At 54.7% G+C, this 18767-nt stretch overlaps 1 protein-coding gene across 1 annotated transcript in view; it reads right to left on the reverse strand.

Annotated features, from left to right (window-relative positions):
- Window positions 1-724: 724 nt before the first annotated feature.
- TMEM178B (transmembrane protein 178B) overlaps window positions 725-18767 on the reverse strand; it is a 171848-nt gene continuing 153805 nt past the window's right edge. The window contains exons 3-4 of the mRNA XM_029073313.2: window positions 16920-17057; window positions 725-8786 (exon numbers count right to left, since the gene is read on the reverse strand). Of these exons, the coding sequence (XP_028929146.1) occupies window positions 8536-8786; window positions 16920-17057 (389 nt within the window). The 3' untranslated portion in view covers window positions 725-8535. The remainder of the gene's footprint in view (window positions 8787-16919; window positions 17058-18767) is intronic.

Consider the following 18767-nt stretch of genomic DNA (forward strand, 5'->3'; position numbering starts at 1 on the left):
CGAGAGGCCTCTGGGAATGGAAATTTGGATGAAAGGCTCCGGCCTGGGCCTAGGCGGACTGCTGGCCTGAAGGCCGGGCCCTAGGACAGGCGGGGCGGGGAGGGATCGGCAGGGAGGGAGAACAGTCTTATGGGGCATCAGTGCAGTGAGAAAGGGGCCGTTCCACTACAAACAGCAGCGGGCCGGGCCCCGGCGTCCCGAGACAGTCACGTTCGGCCTGGGGGCGGCACCGTCCCCCGGAGCGATTCCGGTCACCCCCGTGGGCAGATAGGAAGCAGAGAGCGGCTGGGGTGAAGAAGCCCCCGCCGCCAGGGCCTCCCCTGGCAGCCGCGGGCAGAGCTGGGACTGTCAACCCTGAATCCCGTGGTCTTCACCAGACTGAGCGTCCACCAACGGAACTCTGCCCCTTGCTTTGACTTGGCTTTTACCGTTTGATATTTGAAAGCCTCGCCCGGCTTGGATCCCCTGCCTGAAGTCAGCGACTTCTCAAGAGGCGACTGGAAGAAGATTCAGCGTTAGCGATTTTCTCTGCAACTTTGATCTCAAAAAGGGAAAACCAAAAAGCGTGTGTAGGATGGGGGGGGAATGTGAGGCGACTTTGGGGGCCGGACCCCCCGATCCCTCTGAAAATCGATGCCGCATCTTTACATTTACTGGCGGAGCAGGGAGAGGGCTGTCTCGAACACTCTCCCCTGGGTTCATTTTCTTTTTCTATTCTGATTGATTTTTTTTTTATATTTTTTGTACATTTTTAGACAGCTGGAATAGCAAAAACAGTCACACTTGGGATGGGGGAGGGGGATGGCATGAAAAGGGACTGGCGAAGAAAGCTCTTCTCCTTACGTGAAACACGGTCACACTCACATCTATACAGGCTCACACGCACCCACACACGCGTGCATACAGACACACGCACGCTCACCCACCCACAGACCAGGAGGCCCCCAAAAAATGAATAATCTACAACCGACCCAGAAAGTGGAAGGAAAAGCTAAGCAGAAAGAAGAGGAAAGAAGGAAGAGGTGGGTAGGGAGGGACAAGGGGGTACGGGGGACTCCCTAGAATCCCGGAACTAACGAGCATTAGCTGTAATTTTGGCTCCTGTGGGGTGGTGGCTGGGGGGCCGCCCCAGAGCGCCCATGATGCTCTGAGCTTCTCTTTGCCGATCTCCTCTGCCCGGATCCACCCCGTATGTATCGATACTCGGTGCGGTTTGGGACGGTCCCCCAGTTCCCAATCGATCAATCAGTGGTATTTATTGAGCACTTACTATGTGCAGAGTACTTACTATGTGCAGAGAGAACAGTGCTAAGTACTTGGGAGAGTACAATAAAACAGTAAAACTTCCACTCTGCAGTATGTGAGGGGCCTGCATTCCCTCAGACAGAACAGATTCACTACGCGAGTCGTCATTTATGACACGCGTCCCAACGGGCCCGAAAGAGGAACCGACTCTCCCCAGATTGGCAACTCTCGAGTCCTCACCGCCGCCTCCGCCGTCAACGCGAGCAGCATTCACCGAGCGTCTGCTGCGTGCCAAGCACCATACTGGGTACGGAGGGAATGTGAAGTAAAAGACGGTGCCTCAGCTCCCAAGGAGTTTGCAACCTCTGGGTTCAAATCCTCCTCCACAGACCAGATTATCTTCTGTCTAGGAATCTCAAATAGAGGGCAGAAAGAAGGATCTCTCCCTCCTCGTCTCTAAGAGCCACTGTGGCATTTCTCTCAAATTTCTACAGATAATTGATAATCACTCCATCTCATGTATGTCGAGAATGGGTGCACAAGAGGTGGTGACCAGATATTCGCCACTGCCGCTCTGTTCCGAGCCAGAGGGATGGGTTGAAACTGCAGGAAAAACGTCCTGATACTAAGAGTTCAATCCTGGAACATTTGGTCCTCAGGCATGCAGATTTTCCTCTGGAGGTAGTGAAAACTTCAGGGACACTCATCTCTCGAAAATAGTGACTCCTGCCTGAAGGCAGGGGGCTGGACTAGATGACCTTCCTGGGTCCCTTTCGGCCCAGTTTCATCAGGGAAGATCAGGCGGGGCCTCCAGCTTCGGGACTCAGAATTATTATTTTTTTTTTTACCATTTTTGGGGGTTTAAATCCGTAAATTGCTTCACCATCATTTTTAAATCTGTCACGAAAGCCCTGGGAAATAAGATGGTGTCACTCTCCCCATTGTGGAGCAGAGGAAAGAGTCACTGGGGGGAAGTCATAAGCCAGTCGCCATAGAGGCGGAATTAGGATTTCCAGGGTCCGAGTGACTTAGTGAGTCTCCCCGCCAGCCCTTCTGCCCTTCGGTTTGGAATTCAATTCAAAAGGTGCCAAATAGGAATCAAACCTCAGGATCCAAAGTCTAGCCCTCCAGGCTCCTTCCCTGTGGACCACAGACATAGCTAGAAGTGGGGTGGCTTTATCTGCATCACTCAAACCGTCTCTACCTTGGTTTCCTCCCCAGGAGACTGGTCAACACCGACCTCAGTTCGGGGTGACTTTGGGAATGGTGACCTCTGAGGGTCACAAGCCTGGCTTGTACCCTCCGTGTTTGCTGGTGCTCTAGTCAACCTTCCATCATCCTTAGATGCACGAGGGCAGAAATATTGTAATTTCAAGAGAAGAGACTCTTCTTCCTCCGACTTAGTGCTTCTAGCACCCCGTTGGGGTTCCTTTCACAACCCGCAAGTTGCAGGGGGAGCAGGGAACCCCAGAAAGGGTCTCTCCCTCTGCTAGAATGTCCAGAAGTACCAATCCCTTGATGGGAATGGAGGAGATCACCAATCCCCGTTGATTTGGGCCGGATTCCTCCTTCCCATCCACAGAGAGCTTCCGAACCGGGCTGAAAAGACCCCCAGATCGGTGATGATGGGCTCTCTGATGCCATCCTGCCTGCCACTCCCGAACCTTACCCTGCTCGCTTCCCCCAAACCCCCATAAAGCCCTCCTCTTCACCGCCACACTCAAATCGAGGAGCGGACCCCAGTGCCTGCACCCCGGTTCCGGACCGCGGACTAAGCAATCCGGAGTCTGGGTTGGCCCGCCTTTCTACCGAACCCACTGGACAGAGAGAAAGGTGACTAGTACATCTCCGGTAATCTATATGCACGGAGGAGTTTCCGACCTGTGGACCGTAGAGAGTCAAAGAGCCCGTTTCTAACAAGGCTGCCCAAGGATCTCTAATTGTCAGGAGCGGATTTTCAGGTGCTGTGGCAAAATCTCTTCAAAGCCCTGAGATTTGCTCTTGCAGCAGAACAGAGAGAGAAATCTGTAGAAGATCAAACAGTCCCGGGAAGAAAGACATGAAGGGATGGAAATTGCGGAGACCAAAATGGAGAACGTTTATATCGGGCATCTGGATTTTTCTTCTGTTGATAGTGCCGGTAATAGTATCCTCCGGCATAAACTCCAACCAGTGACTCTGATTTTATCATGAACCCCATAATGAGAGCTTTGATCTCCACTCCACCACCCTCTGCTCAAGAAGATGTTATTTGGCTTTGAGGATATAATTCCGTTTCTTTTTCTTGGAGGTGTGTGGGGGGGTCCTAGTTGGAAGCTGGGTGGGCTGAAGAGTATTTCAGATAGATTTGAGTTTGGAGATGGATCTCCAGTCGGGGTAGTGTACCCATTCTGTCCGCCCCAGAAAATCAAGGGCAGTAAGCCCAGAATGAAGAGGAGAAGGGGCCTGTGGGAGTGGAGCGTTAACGAGGAAGGGTTGGAAATCGGGCCCGAGCAGAGGCCGACAGAGAGAGACGAAAAAGAGGCATTGTTCAGGAGATGCCCAGCCTGATTTCAAGTTGCAAAGGGTGGAAAACCTTCACGAGTTCCTCAATCTTCAACCGGAGGGCCGACATCAACGACGGCGTTGACCGGAATCTCTTTTGATCATCGAGATGTGACGGTCAGCCTCGACCCCCTGAAATAAAACCAAACGGCAATCCACCAGTGGTATTTATTGAGGGCTTACTGCGTGCGGAGTATTGTATAAAGTGATTAAAATGGTGTGATCCGCCTGTCGGCCGTCAGTTGTCCCGAGAAACTCCTGGGAATATCATAGCTCGGCTTCAGGTGAGACCGACTCTGAAAACGCCTCCCGGTTTACCACCGGGCTCTTTTCCATCCTTCGGGTACCTTTCTGCTAAATCGACTAATCAGTCAGTGGTATTTATTGAGCGCTTACTGTGTGCAGTACGCTGTATTAAGCACTGGGGAGAGTACAATAGTACAGAATTGGTAGATACACTCCCTGCCCGCAGTGAGCTTACGGTCTAGAGGACTCACTCTCTACCCAGCAGCAGAGGTAATAAGCCACAGTCGATCACTGTAGCAACTGGAGAGGGAGGTGACGACAGGCGAAACAGCAGAGGCCTTTTGGGAAATCATTGATGCCGGAGGAAGAACCTAGAGGTTTCCCTTTGGCTGCTATGAAGAAATGGCAGCCTCTGGAGATCTAGAGACAGTTTTGAGTGGGGCCAAAAGGGAAGCCCAGAACAGGTGATATGAAATGTGGCAGGGGCTAAGTCGGCTGGGAGGCGGGTTGGTCTGGAGGGTAGAGCCCCAGGCTAGGAGTCAGGAGTCTGGGTGCCCTAGTCTGAGTCCTGGTCCACTCCGTGGAGTCTTGGGCAAGACTTCTCGGGGCCTTGGAGGGAGAATAATGCCTTCCCCACCCTGAGAGGACGTGAGCGGGAATGGGAGGAAGTGCTCTGTGTTCTCCGGATGGAAGGAGCTACGGAAATTCAACGGACTATAATACTGTTTCGTGGGCCGGGAAATAGATGCTCTTCTGTTTGTTCACTGCACATCAGATTCTTAATAATGAATGCCAGATAAATAATAACCTCAACTAGGACAAGATTTATCGATGAGGCCCTTGGCCATCACGGAGAGACCTAGCCACTCCAGGGTGAAGGACCAAAAAAATGTCCACGCCAGTGGAAAAGAAAGACTTGGCTTATTGAACCTCCTGTCTTTGGGTGCTGTATACAGCTCACGCGCCTCGTCTTGGCAATATTCGGGCATTGATTTTGATCATAAAATGAACAGATTGTAGCAAGATAGGAGAAAGGTAGGCATAAGGAAGAACTTTCCTAGTCTCTCAGGACTCAGGGAGTGAAATCTTCTCTAGAAAGCCCTAAATGTAGAAAGACCCTCCCCTCTCCAACATAGGAGAATTTTAGAGAATCCCACTTGGAGGCGGGGGATGGGCTAGGTGACCTCTGTTCCCGAAGATCGTACCCCTAGACAAATTCAAGCCTTGTCTGGAAGGGTCAAGCAATCTTTTATAGCCGAGGGAATCAGGTCCGGAAGAGGTGAGCAGGATCAGAGGCAAATCAGAGGCGGGCCTGGGTCTAAGCATGGATTGTTCATCTGCTAGTTGGGGGTTTTGTCCAATTAACCAGAGCTTCCCATCTGCAAGAAGCCTGGGGGCCACCATCTTTAATTTTCCGAGTGTACCGAAGTATAGGTTCTGGGATCTGAGGAGTGCTTTCTCTTCATCATCATCATCATCAATGGTGTTTATTGAGCGCTTACTGGGTGCAGAACATGGTACTACATGCTCAGGAGAGTAAAACAGAGTCGGGAGACACATTCCCTACCCACCACGAGCTTACAGTCCTCTTGAGACATCTGGACCCAAGAGGAGAAATCTGAGTGCACCCCTTTGGACTAACGAACCTCCTCCGCCTAAACTCCCTCCCCTCCGTCTCCTGTCCTACAGATTCAGGTTTCGGCTCACGTGTTCTGAGAGCTTCACGAGATTAAAGTCGGGGATCCCTGCTCCTGCTGCTGTTTATACTTGGGTCTTCGCTTTGAGAGTGGGAAGAGGGTTCCTTTCAATTCTGGTCAGAACCGAAGACAGATAACCTGGTCAGCCGGAGAGCGATTGGAAAATGAAACCTCCGGGTAGAGATAGCAGGGCACTGTAGACAGTCAGAGACTGACTTACAACTCTCGTACCCGGTAACCATCCCGGATGGCCCTGGAGGAACTTGTGTCTCTGGAGAGAAGGAAATTCCTCCGGAAAACCCTCAGTTCTACCAACCAACAAGCCACAACTACCCAAGAAGGCCACTCCATTTCCTTTCTCCCTAGGTCCCTGACAATCTGCAAATTAATCGCCTCAGAACCCAACGGGAGGCAAGGAGAGATAGGACACCACCAGGGATCGAGAATCACAAGCAACCGCAAGATGATCGTGTTTTCCGGCCAGAAACTGTCGGCCCAGATAGAGGCAAGGGCCTCCATGTGCTCTGGGTGTAATTTCCATCAGTGTTGCTTGACTGATCTCCCCCCAAGGCCAAGGTCATTAGACGCCCCCGCCAACAGCCAAGAACAACCTCCTTGGGCCTCCCCGGCCGTCATCTTAGTGTGAGCTCCCAGAACGGCCCCCTGAAGTTTGGGGTGATGCTGATGGATAATAGAATTAAGGAGGGACACAGGCTTGAGTCTCCGAGCTTAAGTCTCAGACTCGGCTCGTCTCTTGTTCAGTGAATCAGGAGAGCCGACGGGCGTTGGCAAGGGGCGGGGCGGAGGCGAGACCCATTCAGTTGGCTTCATTCTGTTCGCCGTCGATTCGGTTGAAGATCTATTCCTTTTAAACTAAAAAGCCGTCAGAAGCCATCGTGACAGGGGACCGCCCTCACCGTTTTCGAGCATTTTAAAGAGAATTAATTTAGCTGCTATTTGTACTCCTTCCCCATTGATGAACGAATTCAATATGTGAACATACAGTTCCCCCTCTTCCCCGCTGGTGGATCCATGAGACGCCCTCTCCTGCGCCGTTCGGAGGCACCCGCTCCTTCCTTCCTCTCTTTGACGGACGCCCGGCCCCGCCTCTTCCGTCCCAGCCCCTTCTACCTCCCGGTTCCGCTGGCTAGACGTGTGCAGATCTGGCCCTACGAGGCGCTGGCGGACCGACCCCCTCAGCGGGGGCCCGCTGATAGGAAGCCTTCCGGGATCCATATCGGGAAATTTCAGGGAAGACGAGGACGGGCCAGGAGGTGAGGGTCAGGGTCGGGTGGAGGAAAGGGAGGGGGAGGAAGAGAAAGCTGGAGAGAGCCAAAAGTCCTACGGTGATTTACAGTGATATCATACAAACTGGAGTCCCCGGGCTGGGACCCATTTTCTTCCGTCAGTACAGAGTTCACTCATGCGGAAGGAGGGGTCCTGGGAAAGAGGGCGGTTTCCGATGAGAAGGCATGGAAAGGTCTGATTTGGCATACACAAGCGCAACGACGTCAACGAAAGGCGCCATTCCTTCCTCCCCGCCCCGCCCAAGACGCGCACCCCCTCTCCCTCTGCAGCGGCCTTCGGCCCCTCCGCCTTGAACGTCCGGAAGTGGAGGCCGCTTCCCACTGAGTCTTCAGAGATGTGCCGTCCCTCCCCCTTGGCCCGGCCTACCACCCCTACTTTTCTCCTCTTCAATCGGCCATCTCGATTTCGAACCGCTTTTCGGATCAATCAATCGAAACCCAAACGGTGCGGTAAAACCAATCGCCCAGGGAAACGGCTGTCTGCGTAGATCCACATCTCCATCTCTCCGGGGGGGAGGCCCCCCTCACCCCACCCACGCTGGGAGAGGACTCGCCATCCCTCCGCCCTGCCCCCTCCCCCTCCTCCGGTGCCTCGGTGCCTCAGTCTCAGGCCGCGAGCACAGCACAGGTGACGGATGGGCACATCGCAGTGTTTCAGTTCGTAAGAAAAAAAGCGAGAGGAAAATAAAAGTTATACACATACATGTATCACAGCATTTCCCAGGGCCCCTCCGCCTGCCCTGGGATGGGGCAGGGCAGCCTCTGCGTTTAGCCTGCGTGTAAGGCAGCTGGAAGATGAGACCGGGCGGTCAGCTCGTCCGCAGGAGCGTCCTTGCGTCGGTGCGGGTCGCCTCTCTCGACCGGACGCCCGGGTCGGTCCTCACGCCTGCCGGTCGGAGAGAGGGCTTTCCCGATCCCTCCGCTTTCCCGCCACCTTCCGGGTGGATCCGAGGGGGAGACCGAAGGGAAAGGAGAACGGGCCCGACAAGGTGGAAGAGGGTATCGGGGTCGGCCTGGCGGGCGCCCCGCTCGTTGGGAGAGTTGGGGCTTGCGGCTCAGTGGGTCCGGCACTGGGCGAGCTGCGGTTCCTTCCCTCCTTGGGCCGGCAGAGAAGCTTTCGTTTCGCCTTCTGAGCCGACGCCACGGCCCTGGGTCCCTCCCAGCCCCTTCGCCGCTCCCCTCCCCCCGAAACCTCACCCCCCCTCGCCACATCCCGGCTAGTCAAGACACAATGGATACGTAGGCTCGGCCTTCAGAAAACCATGAGGCCGAGAGGTCAGGATCGGGCGGGAGAGCCGTGGTACAGAAAAGCTTGCCCCATCTCGGCGAGGTGGGGTGCGGCACCAAGTCTCGTGGAAATGAGGGCATCTGAGCAGACGCAACTCTACCTCGGCACTGGCCTCGGCTTGCTTTTGGGTGAGTTTTATATATATATGTATATTTTATATATATATCTATATATATATATATATATATATGCATTGGTTCGTGTTGTTTTAGCATACTGTCCCATTCTCCGGTCTGGATTTCGGACAGTTGGTCCTGGGGACAGGTTGGACAGAGGGGGCCAAGGTGCAGAAGAAGCCCGAGATGAGGGTGAGCCCCAGGCCCCCCCAGGCGCAGAACATGGACCAGCCGTAGCCGTGGCTGATGTCATCCGGGAGTCCGTACAGGTAGCGAGGGTAACGTGACAGCTCGAAGTTGATTCCGGCCACACACGTGCACAGTGAAATGATGCAGAACGTTCCTGGGGGAGGAGAAGGGGACGGGGAGAGGGAGGGAGAGGGAAAAAATGGACGGATGGACCGGGGGGGGGGGGCGGGGTGGAGGGGAGAGACGGATGGACGGACGGGGAAAGAGAGAGAGGCAGGAGGGGAGAGAAGGAGAGAGGAGGGAAGATCAGAAGGTTTACGAAGACGTCCTCTAGACCGTAAGCTCGTCTTCTGACTGTAAGCTTGCCGTGGGCGGTCAGTCAGCCAGTCGACCGTACTGATTGAGTTCTTACTGTGTGCAGAGCACTCCGAACCGCTTGGGAGAGTACCCGATAACAATCTAGCAGACACATTCCTTGCCCACTGCGAGCTTACAGTCTAGAGGGTGTATGTGTTGACCAACTCTCTTATATTGTGTTCTTCCAAGTGCTTAGTACAGTGCTCTGCACACGGTAAGTGCTCAATAAATACCAGTCCCCATCGTTGATGTGGTGGGGGCTGGTGATCAGATCGGTTCCCGAAGGCTTGCTCTGGGGGGGGGGGGGGGGGGGGGCGGTGGTCATGGAAATTTGGCTCCAGGGAATAAGCAAACTCCATCTCACTCTAGTCTTATCCAGCCCATTTCCAAGAAACCTAGGCAACCCTTACTGCTCAACACCTTGTACCTCAGTCCAGGCAAAAGCCTCTCCATCCACAGAAAGGTCTTCCCAGCCGGCAGAGTGGTGACCACTCGTTGTAGGCGGGAACCTTTCTACCAACTCTGCTATAGTCCTCACCCAAGTGCTCAGTACAATGCTCTGCGCACAGTAAGTGCTTAATAAATACCGTTCAATGACCGACTGACTGACTCTTCTTCCACATGTCCGCCCGCGGCCAAACCCTGCTGCTCCGCGTATATCCCGTCCTTAAGTTCTTACTTGCCGTCAGCCCGATTTCTTTTTAGCCCACCGTAATTCATCTCAGGTGTTGGGTCTGGCAGTCTGTGGATTTGCCCCTGGGGGCATTCATTCATTCAATGGTATTTATCGAGCGCTTACTAGGTGCAGAGCACTGTACTAAGCGCTTGGAATGGACAGATCGGTAACAGATAGAGACGGTCCCTGCCCTCTGACGGGCTTACGGTCTAATCGGGGTAGAGGTCCCGGGGGCTGAAAACTCGTGGGGGTGAGCCGGAGGGCAAACCGGAGCCTGACTTAATCGCACGTCTGGACTCCGTGGACCCCTTCTCCTTCCTCCCCCTTCCCCTCCTGTCTCTCCCCTCTCCCCCCCCCCACCCTCTTGCTCTTCCCCTTCCCCTCGCCCCACAACCAAAGTCCTCTGGGAGGAGGTGATCTCGTTAAAGTCCCGGAACACCCTCTCACACGCCGAGGGAGGAGGGAGAAGCAGCAAGGGAGAGATGGGGAGCGGGTCTGACGGAGGGGAAAATGCAGAGTCATTGCTTGTCAAGAGCGCAGCGAGCTCTTCTTTAACCCCTCACCCTCTGATCTGCACCGGAGCCCTTCGGCCAAAGGAACGGGCAGGGGGGCTGCTGGTGGGCAGAGGTGTGTGGCCCTGAAGCCAGCTGCTAGGGAGTAGGGGGCAGGAAGGGAACCCCGGGCGGAAGGCATCTCCAATGATCTTGGCCTCCTGCTCCAGGCCCTGTCCCACGGTGTCATGGCGGGTCCGGCGCGCAGCCCTCGGTCTCTCCACCTCTCGCCGCCTCTAAGCCTCCGGTGGGGAAGGGCCTGGCCCTTCTGGATTTTCTACTCTGAGGGGAAGGAACCGGCAGCAGAATGAACCTGGTACGGTTGTGGCTAACCAGGGAGCCGACCAAGAGACTCTCTTGACATTTAAGTGAGTTTTTTTGGGGGGGGGTTGTAAAATGGCACTTGTACGTGCTTACTATATGCCAGGCATTGTTCTAAGCACTGGGGGAGATACAAGGTAATCAGCTCGGACCCCATCCGTGGCCCACGTGGGGCTCACAGTCTTAATCCTCATCTTACAGAAGAGGTCACTGAGGCCCAGAGAGCCCAAGGTCACCAACAGACATGCGGCGGCGCCGGGGTTAGGACCCAGGCTTCCCGACTCCCAGGTCTGGGTGCTTCCCGCTGGGCTGCCCTCCCCCAGGAGCCGATATCACTCCCAACTGGGTTAAGCCTCATAACCAGGACCTATTTGCTGCCCGGGGGCGTTGGGGGCATCTAGAGAGAAGCATCATAGAGAAACAGCATGGCTCAGTGGAAAGAGCCTGGGCTTGGGAGTCAGAGGTCATGGGTTCGAATCCCAGCTCTGCCACTTGTCAGCTGTGTGACTGTGGGCAAGTCACTTAACTTCTCTGTGCCTCAGTGACCTTATCTGTAAAATGGGGATTAACTGTGAGCCTCACATGGGACAACCTGATTACCCCATATCTCCCCCAGCGCTTAGAACAGTGCTCTGCACATAGTGCAAATACCAACATTATTATCTATTTGCCGGTTGCCCACACCACCAATCTCAGCTCCGAGCCTATCCCCAAGAATCCCAACACCACCACACGCCCAGATTTCCCATCTCCTCATTCCTGTCCACGGAGATAAAAGAGGCTGGGGTGACGGGGTGGGGAGGAAAGGACCCAGCCAGCAGAATCTCTGGGCAGCAGCTGTCAATCACGCGGAACCACCATCCAATCAGGAGACGCCGTTGAGAACGACATCCCCCCCCAGCTGGCTGTCTCCACGGAAACGGAAGTCTAGTATTTCCCGGTTCTTTCGGGTTGATTTGTGATCCAAACCTCTAGCTCTCTTTTAATAAGTCTGGGAACGCAGCCACTGTTAAAAAGTTGGGAGTATCAACTGGGATTTTCTGTGCCAATTCCCCGTCCTTTCTCCCATGTGCCTCCTCTTCTCAGCCGCTCAGCTGCATGATGTAAGCTTGGGCCCCCATGCCATGTGGCTGGCCAACCCCAGAGTAACTAGCCCTCTCCCGACTAGCCAACCCCTCCCAGATCCATTCCCTCTAGACCGTAAGCTCGTTGTGGGCAGGGATGTCCTACCAGCTCCGTTACATTCTACTCTCCCAAGCGCTCAGTACAGTGCTCTACACCCTCTAAGTGCCATTGATTATTTGATCGACCCATGCCAAAACAGGAAGAGGGGCCTGTACCCTCAGCTTGTTCGAAGATGGTACCAGAGATTGAGCCATGGCTGCTGTGAACACTATTAATATCGCCACACAAACTTCCAGCTGGATTGTAAGCTCTCCGTGGGCAGGGATCATGGCTACCGACTCTAGTCAATCAATCGGCGTTATTCACCGAGCTCTTACTATGTGCGGAGCACTGCATTCTTCCAATCATTTAGTTCAGAGCTCCACAGACGGAAAGCGCTTAATAAGTACCGCTGACAGAATGGCCGACTCCACCACGGGGGTGAGGCCACGTCTCAGGCCGGACGCCAGCCTCGCTCACCCCAGGCCGCTTAGATCTTCCGAGTTGGGACTGGAGAGACCCCCACCCCCAACAACCCCAGGTCTGCTCTTTCCTTAAAGCCTGCTCTAACCTCTCACTCCTTAAGTCCTATCCCCTTCCCACTCCACCCCCTCCCCACCTCTGCACCCAAGACAAATCCCAGAGTGCGAGATCAATGCGGAGTCGCCTGCCCTCTCCCCGGATTCTAGAATAAATCAAAAGAGGGGGGAAGAAAGCCAGGTTTCCACCCAGCTCAGCAGTGGCCAACGTGGATGCGGGGAAGCCGACGTGCAGTAAACGCCGTCTGTGCTTGAGCTAAACGCCTCAGCCTCGTTCGGCTCTCAAGAGCACTTGATTGCTTTATGCCGACCTGCCCGGAATATAAATTATTGCTTAATTACCCTCCTCTGCATCGCTATCAGCCAACTGGCAGGTCACGGGACTCCGCTCCGAATGTGCCCGCACGAAATGGCGTGCGTGGAGGGTGGAGGGGAGGCGAGGCGGGTGGGGGCGCGGAAAGGGTGGGTGGTGGGGCTCTCCGTGGGGACGCTCAGCGCTCGTGGTGGTCACTCACTGTGGCCACGGGCCTGGGGGAGGATTTCTGGGGCCGGGGCTGCCCCTCTCCATTCTTGCTTCAGTGGCAGGGCCCCAGTTGGTTTTAGGGTGCCAGAATCCTCGCTCCTGATGGAATTGCCCAGCACAGTGACCACTCCAGGCCTGCTCCACCCCAGCCCCCACAGTCTTGGTAGACCCTGCCCCCCACCCCAAACCAGGAAAAAGCTCAGACTGGACCCAGTGAGGGTGCCCACAGGCTAATACTGGCCCCTCACTACCACATCCACCCCCCCGGGGAGGGGGAAAGGGGACCGGAGATGGCTGCTTTGCCAGAGAGCACACGACGAGCATATGAGTTCTCTGCCCACAAGGAGCTTACGAGGGGTTCAACGCTCATGGATGGTCCCTAGAAATACCAGCCTCTCTTACTACTGTCCAGGAGGGATGGCCTGGGAACCCCACAACCATTCCGCACCGGGAATCGGCAGGATCAAGCCATCGGTGGGATTTCTTGGGTGCTTACTCTGTGCGGAGCACTGCGTGGAGCACTTGGGAGAGCAGCAGTAGGGTGAGTAGACACGACGCCCCGCTTTTGCTTGGGATGCCCTCCTCTACTTGCAGCTGGTGTGGGGGGGGATGGAACATACCGTCCTCCAGCGGAATCCCCAGCCCCCGGACACAGCACTCTCCCCCGAACCTCACACCGCTCTTGAGGACAAAACTCCTCAGATCATCTCTTGGCCCCTGGTCTCTCAGGCTGTCCTAGGAGGGCATCTGCCTGGCAGCTGAGTCACGAGATAAACACTTAACAAACACTGGTAATATTATTATTATTATTGCTATTATTATTATTATCTGCCCTGGGCTAGGGGGAAACAGAGACCCTGCACTTGTTAGGAAGAGAAGACCAGGGTATGTGGCTGAGGGGATTATTATCATTAATATTATCCTTGTCATTACTGATAGCTTGGAGTTTCTGACCCAGTTGATCCTAGGACTTCGCCGGTTGCCACTGGGCTGGGCCGGTTCCTACCCATAGGACTGGTAAATTCTTGGACCGAGCCCAGAAGTTGGGAAAAGGCTGTTGTTGGGTTGTCCCCTGCCAAGCTGCGACAGGGGTACCTGAGCGCGATGGGCCTGGACTCCAACCTGCTCGGGGAGGTGGGGATGGCTGTGGGAGACACCCCATCTTTGACTGCCGATGCGGGCGGGGGGCTCAGCTCTGAACCGCTTTTCTTTTAAACCCGGCGAGACCGGAGCCTCAGCTGCTTCGGTGCCTGCAGAAAATTGGCTTCTGAGTGAAATCCATCTGGCGCCTGTCCAATCCGGTCCAAGCCAACGTGTGCCATTACTAGGCGGGGGGAGGGCTGCCAGGGGGTGGCCAGGAGACCACACGACCATAACCGCTTTAATTCGATTTTTTTTCTTAATTTTTGCTTTGGCACCTTTTGCTCTCTTGGGCAGGCCTCGTCTTGACGAAGGAAGCCTATTCCGCACATTCATTAGCCAGAGCGGAATTGGCGCATGGCTCCCAGGGCTGACCGAAGGCCTAGGAGGAGGGGTTTAGTACAGTGCTCTGCACAAGGTAAGTGCTCAGTAAATACAATTGACTCACTGACTGACGGGATTCTGGTGACTCTGGCTGTGGTCATCGAGGCCTCTCCCTCCCCGGTCTCCAATTAGTATCTTATCGCTTTGAGGTTCCGACCTTCATCTTGGGGACCTCTCCGGCCCCCGGGATGGGGCTCCTTCCAGTTCCCCAGAGGAACTTCCTGGCTCTGGCTGAGCAGGAGACTCCCTCTGCCCTCAGCCTGGCTCGAGCAGCGGGAACAGCGTTCTGACCCGAGGGCCGGTCGGCTGGGGGCAGGCCCGTGTCGGCCCCAATCCCTGGGGCCGCCGCTGCTCTGTGGGAGGGGAGGGAAGGACGGGGCCAGGGAGGCTGGGTGACTCCCGAGGGACCCTCACGTGGACCATGAAGAGAAGGGGACCGTTACCCAAAAGGTGAAAGAAATTACTGGTTCAGTTCCCGCAAACTCTCCCCTATCCCTATCCAAAGCGGGAGGGGTCAAGGAGAGGCAGGAGAATCACACCATCCCGGTCCCCACCTCCAACGCTTGCCAACCATCTCCGCGGCAAGGAGAAACTTCCGACCGACAGTTTTGAGAACGTCAGTCACCTCTCTCCTTCCAGTCTAACCTGGCTCCTCTCCCACCATAACACGGGCCGTACGTTTTGCCCTTCTAAAACCGTCCTACTCACTGGGCCTCGATCTCATCTTTCTTGTCGTTGACCTCTGGCTTGCATCCTCCCTCCTGCCTGGAACTCCTTTCCCCTTCCTATCTGACAGATCGCCACTCTCTCCATCTTGAGAAAATAATAATGATGCTACTATTTCTAATGATAGTGATATTTGTTAAGGGCTTATTACGTGCCAGTCACTGAACTAAGGACTGGGCTACCCTGGGGTAGATACAAGAAAATCAGGTCACACATGGAGCTCACAGTCCAAGTCGGAGAGAGTGGCCTTTAATCCCCATTTTGCAGATGAGGGAACTGAGTCAAAGAGAAGTGAAGTGACTGCCCAAAGTCACACGGCAGACAAGTGGCAGAGCCGGGATTAGGACCGGCGAAAGCCCTACTATTCATTCATTCAGTCGTATTTATTGAGCGCTTACTGCGTGCGGAGCACTGTACTAAAAGCTCATCTCCGGCAGGAAACCTTCCCTGACTAACCTCTCATCTCCCCACCTCCCGGTCACCTCTTGGGTAAAATGGGGATTAAGACCGTGAGCCCAGTGTGGGTCAAAGTTTGTGTCCAACCCCACTACCTTGTATCTACTCCAGCGCTCAGTGCACAGTAAGAGATTAACAAAAACTTCGATTATTATTATTATTATTATTGTCTGGGGGTTCCCTCCTCCAGGCCCTCCAGAGCCTCCACCTGGGCCTCAGGAGAGAGGGCATGTTCCCCAAACCCGTGCAGACTGCCTGCAGATGGTGGACCTGGCAGACACCAGCGGCGCACTGGAGGGCCCTGGTAGATACTGGCGTGCAGTGGTGGGCCCTGGAGAGCAATGCCTGGCACCGGTGGACACCGGAGATCCACTGGCAGGAAACGGAGGTTGGTCGGCCCTGGCGGGTCCTGTTGAGCAGCGGCAGGCACCGGAGGGACACTGGCACCTACCTAGCCCGTGTGACTTCCATCCTGGAGCCCCGTGACAGGGGAACAGCTTCTCCACCTATGTCCTTCTGAGCAGAACCAAGTTGCCCTGCTTGATAAAGCGGTCATCTGGCTGATCCCTCACTCCGAGTTGAGCGTTAATTAAATAATTTGCCGCTGGTTCCTTGACAGGGCTCACTACGCTCTCTTTCCGAACCCTGGGAGTCACAAAGTCTGGAACGGATTCTCTCGGACGGGGCCGGCCGGTCGAGGCCATCCCTGGCAGCGACAAGCGGCTTGGCCTAAGGGAACGAGCCAGGGTCTGGGAGTCTGAGGACCTGAGTTCTATTTCCTGCTCTGCCAATTGTCTGCTGTGTGACCTTAATCAAGTCACTTCACTTCTCTGTCCCTCGATTCCCTCATCTGTAAAATGGGGCTTAAGACTACAAGCCCTAAGTGGGACAGGGACTGTGTCCAACCTGATTAACCTGTTTCTACCCCAGGACTGGCACATAGTAAGCGCTTAACAATCACCATTAAAGAAAAACACCCTTGTTCCAACTCCACTGAGTTCTCTTTCCCCGTCCTGCTCCTCAACCTTGTCAGTCAGTCAGTGGTATTTATTGAGTGCTTATTGTGTGCAGAGCACTGCACTAAGAGCTTGGGAGAGTACAATAGGACAGACACATCCCCTGCCCACAGGGAGCTCGCAGTCTCCACAAGCTCCAGGAACGAAGAGACCCTGACCTCAGTCCACCCCCACCAACAACCAGGCGTCGGTGGAGCGGGGAGCCGAGGGGCTCTCCCGGAGTCCTGGCTCAGGGGAATCAGCGGAACGGGACAGGGATGAGGATGACCTCCCGAAGGAATGATGGGAGAGAGGCCGCGGGCGGAGAAGATCCGCGGATTTTGGCCTCGTCCCCCAGATTTGGTTTTGTCCCCCTTCCTTCCGCCACCCCGAAGCATCACAGCCTCCTGTGAAATAGGAAGACGGAAACATCCATTTCCAAAGAGTCCCCTTACCTCCCATGAGGAAGAGAAGCCCCGCCACGTACTGCATAAGGCCTCGGTCCCAGCAGCATCCCAGCACCCCAATAATCCAACCGAAGAGGATGATGGCCACGGCCATGCCCATGAAGCCAGCGGTCATTCTACGCAGGTCTGCAGCGGAGAAAAGAAGAACAGGCAAGGCAAACCGTTAGTCACAGAGCTCCGGGGATCAAGATGTACTGCCCTGCTCCACAACAGAGTTGGCAGACACATTCCCTCTTCCCAATGAGCTGTACTGAGCTATGGAGTCCATACGAGCTAATCGGGTCGGCCACAGTCCCTGCCCCACTTGGGACTCACAGTCTTAATCTCCATTTTACACATGAGGGAACTGAGGGATAGAGAAGTCAAGTGACTCGTCCGAGGTCATACAGCAGACAAGTGGCGGAGCCGGCATCAGAACTCGTGACTTAGCAGATAGTCGCAGTAGTATTTATTCAGCACCCACTCGAAGAAGTACAGAATAGAGAAATGACACATTCCCTGTTTCGAAAGAGCTCCCGAGTGCTTAGTACAGTGCTTTGCGCTCAGTAGCTGGTAATGACCGACGTGAGGGTACTTGTTTGCCCTGTGAACAGTTTCTCAGGCTGCCTTTCAGGCAATCCGTTGAAGCTGGAGATCTCCTCGATAATAATAATAATAATAATGTCGGTATTTGTTAAGCGCTTACTACGTGCAGAGCACTGTTCTAAGCGCTGGGGGTAGATACAGGGTAATCAGGTCGCCCCACGCGAGGCTCACAGTTAATCCCCATTTTACAGATGAGGTCACTGAGGCATAGAGAAGTGCAGTGACTTGCCCACAGTCACCCAGCTGACAAGTGGCAGAGCCGGGATTCGAACCCATGACCTCTGCCTCTCGATCCGAGGCAGGAGGTCGGAGCAATCTCAGGCACTGGCCGCGGGGCGGGAGGACCACGGCTGGGGAAAGAGAAGCCGACCAGCGGGCGAATGGTGAGAGAAAAAAGCCAGACAAAGGGCAGGCACGAGGAAGGGAGCCCGGAGAGAGGTGAACTTGGCGGTTTGCGCCAGGTGGGAATCACAGGAGGAAGGAGAGAGTCTTGTCAGGGACAAGGAAGAAGGATTTGTCTGCCAGAGACTTTGGATGCAGACATTAGAGGGATCGATGAGTGGGGCGATACTGGGGCTGCTGCTGCTTAATGCAGATTAGACGCAGCTCTGATCTCGCGTCAAGGGCTCTGACGGGAAAAAGAGAGGGACCAGTTATGGCTGGCGGGGCGAGGAGCAGGGGAGAGAGGCCTAGTGGAAAGAGCTCGGAGCGGGGACTCAGAAACCGACAGGATCCTTGCCCACGGAGAACGCATCCTGGTGGACAGAGCATGGACGGGGACTAAGGAGGACCCGAGTTCTAATCTCGGCTCCTCCACCTATCTGCCGTGTGACCCTGGGCAAGTCTTAACTTCTCTGCGCCTCCGTTACCTCATCTGCAAAATGGAGATTAAGACCGTGAGCTCCACGCAAGGCACGGACGGCGTCCGACCTGATTATCTTGTATCTGCCCCAGCGATTAGTAAAGTGCCTGGCACATAGATAGCATTTAACGAATACCATAAAAAAAGGAGCTTGCAGTTCTGCAGTGGAGAGATTAAAAATAAATTCAAGGAAGCAATCGAATATGAAGATCAGTCTATAATTACTACTACTAATAATAATAATAGTATTTGTTAAGCACGGTTCTAATCGCTGGGGTAGATTCAGGGTAATCAGGTTGTCCCAGTGGGGCTCACACTTTTACTCCCCATTTTACAGATGAGGTAACTGAGGCCCAGAGAAGTTGTGTCTTGCCCGAGTTCACACAGCA

The sequence above is a fragment of the Ornithorhynchus anatinus genome, chromosome 10, assembly GCF_004115215.2.
Source record: "Ornithorhynchus anatinus isolate Pmale09 chromosome 10, mOrnAna1.pri.v4, whole genome shotgun sequence".
Taxonomy (NCBI): domain Eukaryota; kingdom Metazoa; phylum Chordata; class Mammalia; order Monotremata; family Ornithorhynchidae; genus Ornithorhynchus; species Ornithorhynchus anatinus.